Raw genomic sequence first — 13033 nt, forward strand, 5'->3', positions numbered from 1 at the left:
AGAGAAAAAGAAAGAGAAATCAGGCGACAAGACAAAACAAGAAAACAAACGATGAGAGAGAGAGAGAGAGAGAGAGAGAGAGAGAGAGAGAGAGAGAGAGAGAGAGAGAGAGAGAGAGAGAGAGAGAGAGAGAGAGAGAGAGAGAGAGAGAGAGAGAGAGAGAGAAAAGCGAAAAACACACGAGGAGAAAGCTTGGTGACCAGAAGTAGTACCGCATCACAACCCAAGGCGGCGGGAGAGTAGTAGTGGTGATGCTGGTGGCGGAGGCGGTGGTGGCGGTGGTGGTAGTGGTGGCTGGGTCCCGGTGCCGCCAACTCGTCCAACAAGAAAGACACGGGGTATGAACGCTAGCATTTCCTGGTTCAAGGGAGGCAGGACTTTGCTTACTGCGCGCCACTGACACAAGGGGCGACGCGTGCCTGTGTGGGTCGGATCTGGGGAATGAGGCTGCCGTGGGAGGAGGAGGAGGAGGAGGAGGAGGAGGAGGAGGAGGAGGAGGAGGAGGAGGAGGAGGAGGAGGAGGAGGAAGGATAAAGAAGGACTGTGAGAGAGACGCCAGCGGTATAGCAGTAGTTGTGGCTAGTCAGCGAGCAAGTTAGTTAGTTAGCTAGTTAGACTGTCAGCCAAACATGCAAGCCAGCCAGTCATATTACAAGGAGTTGGAGGAAGATGAGGGATATAGATGTGATGTGCAAGAGACGGTGTAGTATAGTAGTAGTAGTAGTAGTAGTAGTAGTAGTAGTAGTAGTAGTAAACCAGTCAGTTAGTTACATAAACAGTCAGTCAGTTAGCCAGTTAGTTAAGAGTCAGCCAGTTAGTTAAGACCAGCCAGCCAGCCAGTCAGCCAGCCAGCCATGCCACCCATTCACTGTCCCTCCCACCCGCACAGGAAGCACCTCCCACTTCCACAGCGCAGCGTCTTCAGCTGACACAACAGTACCACGCAAGTGCCGCCCGCCCCTATCCCACACACACACACACACACACACACACACACACACACTGGGGCACTAATGCGGGTCAAGAGGAAGTGAGTTGTGACGAAGGGCATCACAAGTATGGGGCGTGACACAAGGCGGCTACTAGTGTGTGTGTGTGTGTGTGTGTGTGTGTGTGTGTGTGTGTGTGTGTGTGTGTGTGTGTGTGTGTGTGTGTGTGTGTGTTTCACTGTTTAATCTGCTGCAGTCTCTGACGAGACAGCCAGACGTTACCCTACGGAACGAGCTCAGAGCTCATTATTTCCGATCTTCGGATAGGCCTGAGACCAGGCACACACCACACACCGGGACAACAAGGTCACAACTCCTCGATTTACATCCCGTACCTACTCACTGCTAGGTGAACAGGGGCTACACGTGAAAGGAGACACACCCAAATATCTCCACCCGGCCGGGGAATCGAACCCCGGTCCTCTGGCTTGTGAAGCCAGCGCTCTAACCACTGAGCTACCGGGTGTGTGTGTGTGTGTGTGTGTGTGTGTGTGTGTGTGTGTGTGTGTGTGTGTGTGTGTCCTGTATCCTGAAACGGCTTGCTCTTTCACCACGACTATTTTCAAAGACCACAGCGATGATAAGCCGGATTCCCAAGACAGCTTTTTCCCTTTAAATAATGTAGAAAGTTGTTAATATGGAATAAATAAATAAATAAAGAAATAAATAAAGAAAGAAAGAAAAAGGCACTCTTACAAACTAGTATTCTTTTGAAACAAACGAGATGCGTTGCAGAAATGTTTTCGAATACGTGTGTGTGTGTGTGTGTGTAAATGGCAAGCACAGAACGGTCGACGCGAGAAGGGCAGACTGAAGTGTACTTATGATAAAGACACGTCACAGGGAGGAGGAAATAGCACTCTCTCTCTCTCTCTCTCTCTCTCTCTCTCTCTCTCTCTCTCTAGGATGATGGAGAAGCATTGACATGAATTCCAGTTAAAAGACTGACTTACTAACAGACGCACCCCACATGCAGCGGAGAAACACACACACACACACACACACACACACACACACAGAGCGAGCTTGGCATAAACGAACGACGCAAACAAATCAGAACAAAGAACAAGAGAGAACAAAGAACACAATGATGTCTACAACTAAACACACGTCAAGAATATGGATAACACACAAAGAACACACACACACACACACACACACACACACACACACACACACACACACACACACACACACACACACACACACACATACACACACACACACGTTACAAAAGCATACTGGAACAAAAATAAATAAAGAAATAAAACAGAGGCGAAAGAAGACGAGCTAAAGTTAACATTCTCTAAGATAAGACACACACACACACACACACACACACACACACACACACACACACACACACACACACACACACACACACACACACACACAGAGAGAGAGAGAGAGAGAGAGAGAGAGAGAGAGAGAGAGAGAGAGAGAGAGAGAGAGAGAGAGAGAGAGAGAGAGAGAGAGAGAGAGAGAGAGAGAGAGAGAGAGAGAGAGAGAGAGAGAGAGAGAGAGAGAGAGAGAGAGAGAGAGAGAGAGAGAGAGAGAGAGAGAGAGAGAGAGAGAGAGAGAGAGAAACATTATTGTGTTTGGTTGTTTTAATATTAGGTCACGTTAAGGTTAGGTTAGGTTAGGTTAGGTTAAGTTAAGTTCAATTTAGCTTAGGTTAAGATTATATTAAGATTAGGTTAGGTAAAGGTCGAGATTAGTTGAAGGTTAGGTTAGATTAGATTAGATTTAAGTTTGGTTAATTTTTCTAATACTAAGGCAAGAGAAATTTCATAGTGTTTCATAATGTGGTGATGCAATAAAGCTTTCCTCAAACAGAAATCTTAGTAGAGGATATCAAATGGCAACTGATGTGGTGGTGGTGGTGGTGGTGGTGGTGGTGGTGGTGGTGGTGGGACGAGAAAAGAAAAAAAAAAAAAAATCCGTGAACTAACCTTTCACAGCTTCACAATTTATCAAACACTCATCTCTTCATATCAAATCCCTTAGAAAGATAGTTTTGAAGTCTTAGAAAACATCAAATGAACCATCTCTTCATATCAAATCCCTTACATAGATAGTTTTGAAGTCTTAGAGAACACCAAATGAACCTGTTATTCTATTCTAAACACCCATCTTGTCATATCAAACCCCTTACATAGATGGTTTTGCAGTCCAGAAAACATCAAATGAACCTCTTATTCTACTCCATCACTTCCTTTGCTTTTCCAGTGTTTATAAAGCGTCACAGTTTCCTATCAGCCTTTTCAACTCACCCTTACCTAATACTTCCTGTTTTACTGATATATTCAACTCAACCACTGCGAACATTAAAAAGGAAAATAAAGAGAGTAAGAGACGTGGCCAGGACAAGAATAAGAGTAAGTAAGACTGAATAAGAAGTAAGAGAAGTGACCCAGACAAGAGTAAGAGTGAGAAAGAGTGAATAAGGAGTAAGAGACGTGACCAAAACGAGTGAGAGTAAGAGTGAATAAAGAGAAATAGAAATGACCAAGGCAAGAGTAAGAATAAATAAGAGTTAATAAGGAGAAGAGACGTGACGAAAGACAAGAGGAAGAGTAAGTAGGAGTTAATAAAAGAGAATAAGAAGTAAGAGATGTGACCAAAGACAAGCATAAGAGTCTGTAGGAGTTCGTAAAAGTGAAGAAGGGACACGGCCAATGCACCACAGCAACGAGACCAAGTAGAAGTCAAATGGGGAAGCAATAGAAGGTAAGTAGGGAGAATAAGTAAAGCATAAGAAAGGAACGCAGCCGAGTCTTCCTGTCTTCCTGGTGGCCCAACACCCACAGCTCACCCTACTGACCATACTCCTCTTATGGTGATCCTTGTGACTCACTGGTGAAGACTCGTGCACACTCATAGTCTATCATCCTGCCACACTCACTCCCACTGTTGATCACCACTGTTCAGTATCTAATTGGTGGAGAGAGAGAGAGAGAGAGAGAGAGAGAGAGAGAGAGAGAGAGAGAGAGAGAGAGAGAGAGAGAGAGAGAGAGAGAGAGAGAGAGAGAGAGAGAGAGAGAGAGAGAGAGAGAGAGAGAGAGAGAGAGAGAGAGAGAGAGAGAATATCTTCTCTAAGGTACAGAAAAAAGAAAAAGTCAACGTAACAAAGAATATGAACTCTTCTCAATCTCTCCTACACCACGAAGAGACAAAAAGTAAAAGTAACGGACGATAATGAGCTTATATTGATCTTGTCTAGGCTACAGAATCATTTAAGAGACCGTAGTAAATAAACAAATAAATAAAGATAGACAAAAATTAAGAAAGAAAGAAAGAAAGATAGAAATGAAGGAAAAAAAATGTTGAAGTTGTATGGGTCAGTATGGAGGAAAGAAAAAACTGAGTGGGAGTGAAAGGGTTAAGCATTATTCATACCTCCACCTGGGTTACCTTGACGATCCCTCAAAGCCACAAAGACTGACAGCTCAATTAAACCACAACACTCATTTCCACTGTGCTTAAGCGTTTTCCCCCGACCTCAAGTCCCCTGAGCTGCCGGCAATCTGCTTACAAAACCTCAGAACTGACACGCCACCAGCAGTTAAAGACCTCAAGAGTGACTGGACACACTAAACACGACGGTGAGTGTGCTGGATTGCCCGACTGACTGTGAAAGAAAGAAAGTGTGATTGGAGAAGTGACATTTAGTAGAAAATCTTAATATTGACATACTTCTCGGCATATACTAGGTTTTAAGAGTGACTGGACACACTAAACACAGCGGTGAGCGTGGGGGAATTATTCAACTGGCTGCGAGATGAAAAATGTGATTGGAGAAGTGATATTTAGTAGAAAACCTCAATATTGACACATTTCTCAGCAAATACGTCTTAAAGGAGTGACTGGACACAGTAAAGACGAATTGTTCAACTAACTGTACCGTGACTGTGTGTCGTGATTGGAAGAAAGTGTGATTGGAAAAGTAATATTTCATAGAAAACCTGAATATCGAGACACTTCCCGGCAGATACAAGGTCTTAGGAGTGACTGGACACAATAAATACGGCTGTGAGTGAGGCGGATTGCTCAACTAACTGTACCGTGACAACATTCTATAGTGTATATCTCTGTCCCTTACCAGTTCACCAACAGTAAAAGATCCAGGCACAAGAGATAAAAAGCTTCTTAGATGAGCGTTCTATTGTGTATCTGCGTCCCTTACCAGTTCAACAGCAGTAAAAGATCCAGGCACAAGAGATAAAAAGCTTCTTAGATGAGCGTTCTGTTGTGTATCTCCGACCCTTATCAGTTCAACAGCAGTAAAGATCCAGGCACAAGAGATAATAAGCTTTCTAGATGAGCGTTCTATAGTGTATCTCCGACCCTTATCAGTTCACCAGCAGTAAAAGATCCAGGCACAAGAGATAAAAGGTTTTCTAGATCAGCATCCTATAGTGTATCTCCGTCCCTTACCAGTTCACCAGCACCTCCACAGGGTCACGTGGACTGCGGAGCAAAGGCAAAGTCATCCCGGCACGAGGCTCACCAGGACTTGAAGAGTGAGTGACGCAGCAGTGAAGGATGGGTAACAATACTGAAGCGGCGTGGTGTGGTGGTGCGTGGTGGGGTGTGGTGGGTGTCGCAAGGTCGCGTGGCAGGCCTGTCATCACGCCACACATCTCGCCTCACAATGAAACTGCTTAATACTCGCCTTCCCGGATGATGCCCAATTTGCAGGCCTCTTGTTTCCGCGCCTCCTATGTTGTGTTTCAGTGGACGTCTTCTTCCTCATTGTGTATTCAAGGTGTCACGTGTCACGCCAACCAAGGACGGGATTCTGACACCCTCTGGCTTCTTGGAATGCTCTCAAAGGCACCAACAGAGGTAAACAGTGTGGTTCTTCGCTATCTTTTTTTCTTAGTGATGTAAGGAAGAATTTTGACCATGTTCCCACTTCTCAAACTCTAACAAAGATCACTATTCTGGTTATTCGTGACGACTTGTTCAAGTGTTTTTTTTTTTTTTTTATGGTGATATAGCATACAGATATACAAACAGTTTGGTTATCACAGTTGTTTTCTTTGTTTTCCACTAGTAATGTAGAGTATTGGTAAATCTACAACTGGAGTCCTGAAAACATCTTTGAAAACTTGTACAATTATTAGTTGGGGCTTTGTTTTTTTTTTTTCCCACTAATAATGTATAATACTCGCCAATCTATCACTGTAACCCCGAAAACACCTCTAAAATCTCGCACAATTATCAGTTTGGCTCCCACAGTTTTATTTCCTAACTAGTAAAGTAAAATACTCAACATATCACTAAAACCACGAAAACATCATTGAAAACTTAAACAACACTCACCAGAATCTAAATTACACAACAGGTACAGCCCAAATACCTGAAAGAATCCACTCCACACTCATAAACTTAACCGTGGTACGACAAGCGGGCAGGATTTCATAAGAACACGAGGGAAGCAGCAATTTCCGATGATAGAGGACTGAAGTGGACGTTTCCTCGACCCCACTCCAAAGAGAGGCACCGCTGGACAGTGTTGTATCACCGCGCAGCCACCAATACCCAGGGAAACGTATCCTCATGCATTTCATCCTCGCCCTCAACAGTACTGACGGGTTTCCAATTCATTCTGGGCAATCTCCAGAAACTCGGATTAAAATAGTGAAGACTGTAGCCATTAATCTTCTGACCTCCATAGAAATGTAAATAAAATGGTCTAATCGTAAACAAATCTCAAGAAGTGTCCCGGTGTTGAAGGGATCTACTGGAAGCGAAGGAAGGATGGAAGACGGAGAGAATGAACAGGGACAAGGTGAGGAAAGGAGAAAGCGAGGGAGAAATAAATTAGGAAGGAAAGAAAAGGAGAGGATGAAAGGAACAAAGGGAGAGAAGAAAAGGAGATAGGGTGAGGAAAGAAATAAGAAAGAAAGAAGAGAATGAAAGAAAGAGGGAGAGAAGAGAGGAAAAGGTGGAAGGAAATACATTACGAAGGAAAGGAAAGGAAAGGAGAAGAAAAGGAACAAAGGGAGAGAAGAAAAGGTGAAAGAGTGAGAGGAAAGAGATGAGGAAAGCAGAGAGGGAAGCAGGGAGAATGACAGGAACAGAAGGAAAAGAAAATGATAAAGTGGAAAGAAAGAATAGAAAAAAAAAAAAAAAAAAAAATGAAAAAAAGGAGAAATGGTGACGGGAAAGAAATTAGGAAGAAAGGAGTAAGGAATAGAGGGAGGAAAGCCGGTGTTGATGAAAGGAAGGATGAAATAAAGGAGTTCCCTCCTTTATTTCCTTTCCTTCGGAGGACGAGGAAGAGAATTTTTATTTATTTTTTTTTTTAGGTATTTTTCTGATTCTTAAGAGAGATTCTGTATCGTGAGTTGAGAATAGCACCTTTAACCCTTTGGCAGCTATTTGACACATCTTTCCTTAATCACTAGCCACTGTGAGACGTTTCTCATTTCTCCTTGTTTAAAAAGCCACTAAACGTCAAACTGGCCAAGGAATTATAAAACCTTTCATTGTAATCCTTTCTTTACTATAGACGATTAGAAATGATGCTTTTTTTACGTGTGTGTTTGTTGAGAACTGTTGCATATCCCAGGGAAAAAGAGATCAAATCCACACGAATCATCCTTACAGCCTTTGAAACTAGTCTAGTGAGAGAGCAGTGTTCCATAATGGCTAAGGAGGTGTGACGCGTGACGGTGCAAGCTACTCAATGACACACCACCATCACCACCACCACCACCACCACCACCACCACACAAAGACGAACCCGAGGACAGAGTCTTGGCTCCATATTATTGACGTCCCCATTGAACTTTGTCGGGCAGAAAGTTGTAGCTCCTATTCTGAAACATTCTATGGCGTGATTGTTCCTTGTTGATAAGTAGAGAAGAGGGGAAAATATTATTGACATTCCCTTTTCTTTGGCAGTCATCTCAATAATTTACTACAGTGACCTTAACCCCTTTAGTACTGGGACGTATTTTTACCACGACTTTTGAGTATGATTAGACGATTTTATTTACACTACCTAGGTTGTATGGAGGTCAAAAGGTTAATGTTCCAGACTCCTCACTATTTTAATCCCACATGAGATTCTGAAGTTGTATAAAATCGACTCATAGTAACAAGAATAAATATAAAGACATGTCATGGTACTGAAGGGGTTAATGACAACTAGAGACGGCCACGGTAGAAAAAGGGTTAAGACGCAGATACATTTAAAAACAAGGCCCTATAGATACATATAAGAACACGGCCCTCACTAACACCCTGCATAAACACACAAAAACACAAAAATAAATAAAGATAAAAAAAAAAAAAAAAAAATCCGGTCCTCTGATACTCTACAGATCCATTTCAACACACGGTCCTTTAACACCCTGGATCCATTTAAAACCACAGCCCTCAAGTAACATCCTAGATCCATTTTAAAGACAAGGCCCACCAGTAACACCTTAAGGCACGCCACTACCACACGGGCCCTCCATATGTGGCTTCCTGCTACTATATTGTGGCCGCAGGTGATGCTTACTACTACGAACGTCTCTCTTTATCCTACTCTGCTTCACTACAACGGACGTCCTTCTCTGTCTTCTGCTTCACTACTACGGACGTCCTTCTCTGTCCTGTTTCATTGCTACGGACGTCTTTCTCTATTCTCCTCAGCTTCACTACTACGGACGTCCTTCTCCATCATATCATCCTCTGCTTCACTACTACGGACGTCCTTTTCTGTCTTCTGCTTCACTATTACGGACGTCCTTCTGTCTTCTGCTTCACTACTACGGACGTCCTTCTCTGTCTTCTGCTTCACTACTACGGACGTCCTTCTCTGCCTTCTGCTTCACTACTACGGACGTCCTTTCCTATCTTTCTCTGCTTCACTACTACGGACGTCCTTCTTTGTCTTCTGCTTCACTACTACGGACGTCCTTCTTTGTCCTCTGCTTCACTACTACGGACGTCCTTCTTTGTCCTCTGCTTCACTACTGCGGACGTCCTTCTCTGTCCTCTGCTTCACTACTACGGACGTCCTTCTTTGTCCTCTGCTTCACTACTACGGACGTCCTTCTTTGTCCTCTGCTTCACTACTACGGACGTCCTTCTTTGTATTGTAAGAACGGTTTGCGAGGAGACAAAAGGAAGCAAATGAGAGAATACCTTCATTTTGTGTTGTTTTGGGCTTACACGGATATTCAAGCGAGTTTAATGCAGAAGTGTCTAACAACGTCCTTGGTGATTTAGGGGCGAGTTGTCAAGCTGTAAAGTGGCTGGTTAATTACGACTGTGTGTATCTCTCAGGCAATACTGTTTCTTCTTTGGCTTCTCTTTTTTTTTTTTTTTTTTCTTTTTCCAAGTTTGTTAGTTCGTGTTTGATTAATTGAAAGCCGCGTATTTCAGTCTGTTCTGTTGTTACACGGGATCATGGCTTTTTTTTTTTTTTCTTTCTTTTTTTCTTTCTTTCTTCCCTTCTAGACAAACTTAATTTCGTGCTTAGTTCGTTGAATATAAAAAAAAAAGTAATAATCAATAAATTAACAAAAAATAAGGATAAAAGAAGGAAGAAGAAAAGGAAAATATAAAACAACAAAAACACTACCACCACCACCACCACCACCAACAACAACAACAACAACAACAACAAAAACAACACCGGCCCAGCGATATGGTTCCCAGCCCTCCAGCCTCGTCCCTTTTAGATCGCCCTTAACGACCCGCAGGGAATACTTAGACCAGTATTCTTATCCCACGCGTCTCCGGACTGGCGGACTGGGAGGGAGGGGGACTGGCTGGCTGGTGGGCTCTATACGGCAGACCAGCAGCCACCCATACCACACCACCACAACACTACCACACCACCACCACAACACTACCACACCATACCACTATCATATTACACCACATCACAACACACTACCACACAACACAACACAACACTACCAGCACCACCACCACCACAACCACAACATAACAAACCACAGCAATAACACACACACAACTTGCACAGCACACCACTATCACATTACACCACATCACACACGGCGCCACTACATGACCACCACAATACACCACTACCACACCACACCACACTACAAAGTCCTGGTTGGGGGAGGCAAAGCAAGGCGACGCACAAACTAATACTGCATGTGACTGTGTGTGTGTGTGTGTGTGTGTGTGTGTGTGTGTGTGTGTGTGTGTGTGTGTGTGTGTGTGTGTGTGTTTGTGTGTACCAATAATACTACAGCAAAGATATGTACTATTTTTTCTTTTATTCTGATTTATTAATTATCATTCTTTTGTGTGTGTGTGTGTGTGAATTAAGAATTTGATGAAAGCTAAGAGTGTAATTAAGAAAGGAAACTGGCTTCTAATGGGTAAACTTTCTATGTCGTTAGTCTTAATTCTCTCTCTCTCTCTCTCTCCGAAATATGCCTGCCTTTTGCGTATTCAGCGTATGGTAGAAGCAAACATCACCATCATCAACAACAACAACAACAACAACCATCGTCAGCATCAGCCTTAACCCGTCCCAATGCAGGAGGTAGACAGGCAGTGTTCCCCGTCAGCCAGCGTGAGTCACGAGACACACCTGCACAACCTTCCACTTCACTGCCAACCACAACAAACAACTTACCTGCCAACCAATCCGCCCAGAGGAAAAAAAGATAAGAGAAATAATAAGGGAAAAAAAGAGCGCTCAATTACACACACACACACACACACACACACACACACACACACACACACACACACACACACACACACACACAAGACATTCGCACAAAAATCTTCCACAATACAAGATGCAATAGTGAATAAACAAATCAATAAGTAAAATGTTCTAATTGCAAGGGGAAAAAAATCAATTCCACACGCACGCATGTAAACACGCACGCACGCACGCACACACAAAATAAATAAACAAATAAATAAATAAACTTCTACAAAATAAAATATAACAATGAATAAACAAACAGATAAATAAAAATGTTCTTGTTTTTCCCCACTGAGCAACAAAACGCCCACAATTCTAATACAACACTTCCTACATTTCATCCCATCTTCATTTCAACTCCTACACTTTATCCTTTGGTCCATTATTTTTCTATCCCTACATAGCTATCCCATCTTCATTTCAATTCCTACACATCTTCCTTTTTTTTTTTATTTCCACACTGCTGACCTACCTTCATTTCAACTCTTCTTTCCTTCTTTCCTTTTTCCTTTTTCTTCCTCTTTTTGGCATTCTATTCCTTTCTTCCCTCTCTCTGTTCTTTCCTTCTTTTCTTCATTTACTCCTACACTTTATCATTTGTTTTAGTATTTTTTTTTCTATTCCCACAATGCTATTCTACCTTCATTTCAATTCCTATACTTTACCCTTCGTTTTTTTTTTTTTCTTGTATAATCTCACCACTTTCCTAACATTTTCTGCATTATTTCATCTTGCCAGTTTTTTTTTTCTGCATTACTTTACTTATTCGCAAGCTTATTCAACATTATTTCATCTATTTATTTCAATTTTCTATCTATTTTTCACTCACTCTTCCTTACCTTATTTTTTTTTTTCCTCCATTACTTTACCCCCTCACTAACTTATCCCACATTATCTAATCTATTCATCTTATTTTTCTATTTTTCTCCCTCTCTTTCCTTATCTTATTGGAACACTCTTTTTTTTCACCCCCTATCTTAAGAATCAGTCAAAACAACACCTCTTCCTCATCTCTTATCAAAAATATCACTCTTGTCTAATTTTATCTCTTGATTCACCGCTCTTCAACCAACCAATTCCGTTCCCCTTTTCCTTATATCTTTTCTTCCTTCCATCTTTTCTTCATTTTTGTCTTTTTTTTTCTTTTTCTTTTTACCTTCTTCCTTCCATTTTTGCTCATCTACCAATTCTGTCCTTCATTTTCTTATGTCTTTTCTTTGTTTCTTTTCCTTCCATTTTTTCTTTATTTTTGTCCTTTTTTCTCGTCTTTCTTTTCCGTTTTTCTTCTTCCTTCCTTTCTTTCTTTCTCTTCTTTTCTGTTCAACCAATCCCGTCCTTCCTTTCTATACATCTTTTCTTTGTTTCTTTTCCTTCCATCGTTTGTTTGCTTTTATCCATTTTTTCTTTTTCTCGTCTTTCTTTTTCCTCCTCTTCCTTCCTCCTTTTCCTTCATCAATCATTCCCAAATTTTCACTCTTCCTTTCATTTTCCCTCTTTTCTTCCCTTCTTTATTTTTCTTATCTTCTTTATACTTCCTCCTTTTCCTTTATCTTCCTTTCCTCTACGTCTCTTCCATCACATTTCCTTCTCTGACTTCATTAGCCTTCCTTAACTCACCTTCTCTCCCATCTCTCCTTTATCCTACCTCTCCTTCCCCTCCCATCCACTCACTCATTCACTCTCACTTCACTCACTAACTTAACCAATGAAATACAGCAATGGGCACCAAAATAAATCACCCAATAAGTGATCTATGGGCCGGGTAAAGTTTGATACGCAGACTAGGGAAAACAATACACATTCGGGTAGATTTGATAAGATAACCTTCCCTAATCTAATCTCACCTGGTCTACCTTAACCCACCCTAACAACAACAATAACAGCAGCAGCAGCAGTATATAGTAGCAACAATGATAGTGGTGGTAGTGGTGGTGGTAGTAGTAGTAGTTGTAGTTGTAGTTGTAGTTGTTGTTGTTGTCACTCAAGGTCACATCAAATTAAAGTTTCCTCAAGAGTACTTAGCAAACACTATTTCGTTCCTCTGGTGGTGAAGTGACTAAGCAAACATAACACACTGGAAGATCGCAAGGAAAAAAAAAAATTAAAAAAAGATCTATTACTAACCACATTTAAACTTAGCAAACGTTTCTTTTGTCCATCAGGTGGCCAAAAAAAAAATAAATAAAATAAATAAATAAATAAATAGTACAGGCCAGCACTCTATCTAGCAAACTATCATTCGTCCTTCCAGCGTGACACAGCAAACCAAACACAGTGGAAAGGAGCAAAATAGTTATAGTACTGACCACCACTCTATCTAGCAAGCCATTATTTCTCCTTT

General features: G+C 41.8%; 1 protein-coding gene across 4 annotated transcripts in view; it reads right to left on the reverse strand.

Annotated features, from left to right (window-relative positions):
• Positions 1–13033, reverse strand: part of LOC123514490 (protein enabled-like) — a 135329-nt gene that overhangs the window by 100044 nt on the left and 22252 nt on the right. The window contains exon 1 of one of the 4 annotated variants that reach the window (XM_045272368.1): positions 5427–5947. The exons of the other annotated variants lie outside the window; for them this stretch is intronic. Coding sequence (XP_045128303.1) covers positions 5427–5632 — 206 coding nt within the window. The 5' untranslated portion in view covers positions 5633–5947. Of the gene's footprint in view, positions 1–5426; positions 5948–13033 lie in introns of those variants that run through there. 4 annotated transcript variants of the gene reach the window in all.

The sequence above is a fragment of the Portunus trituberculatus genome, chromosome 38, assembly GCF_017591435.1.
Source record: "Portunus trituberculatus isolate SZX2019 chromosome 38, ASM1759143v1, whole genome shotgun sequence".
NCBI classification, from domain to species: Eukaryota; Metazoa; Arthropoda; class Malacostraca; order Decapoda; family Portunidae; genus Portunus; species Portunus trituberculatus.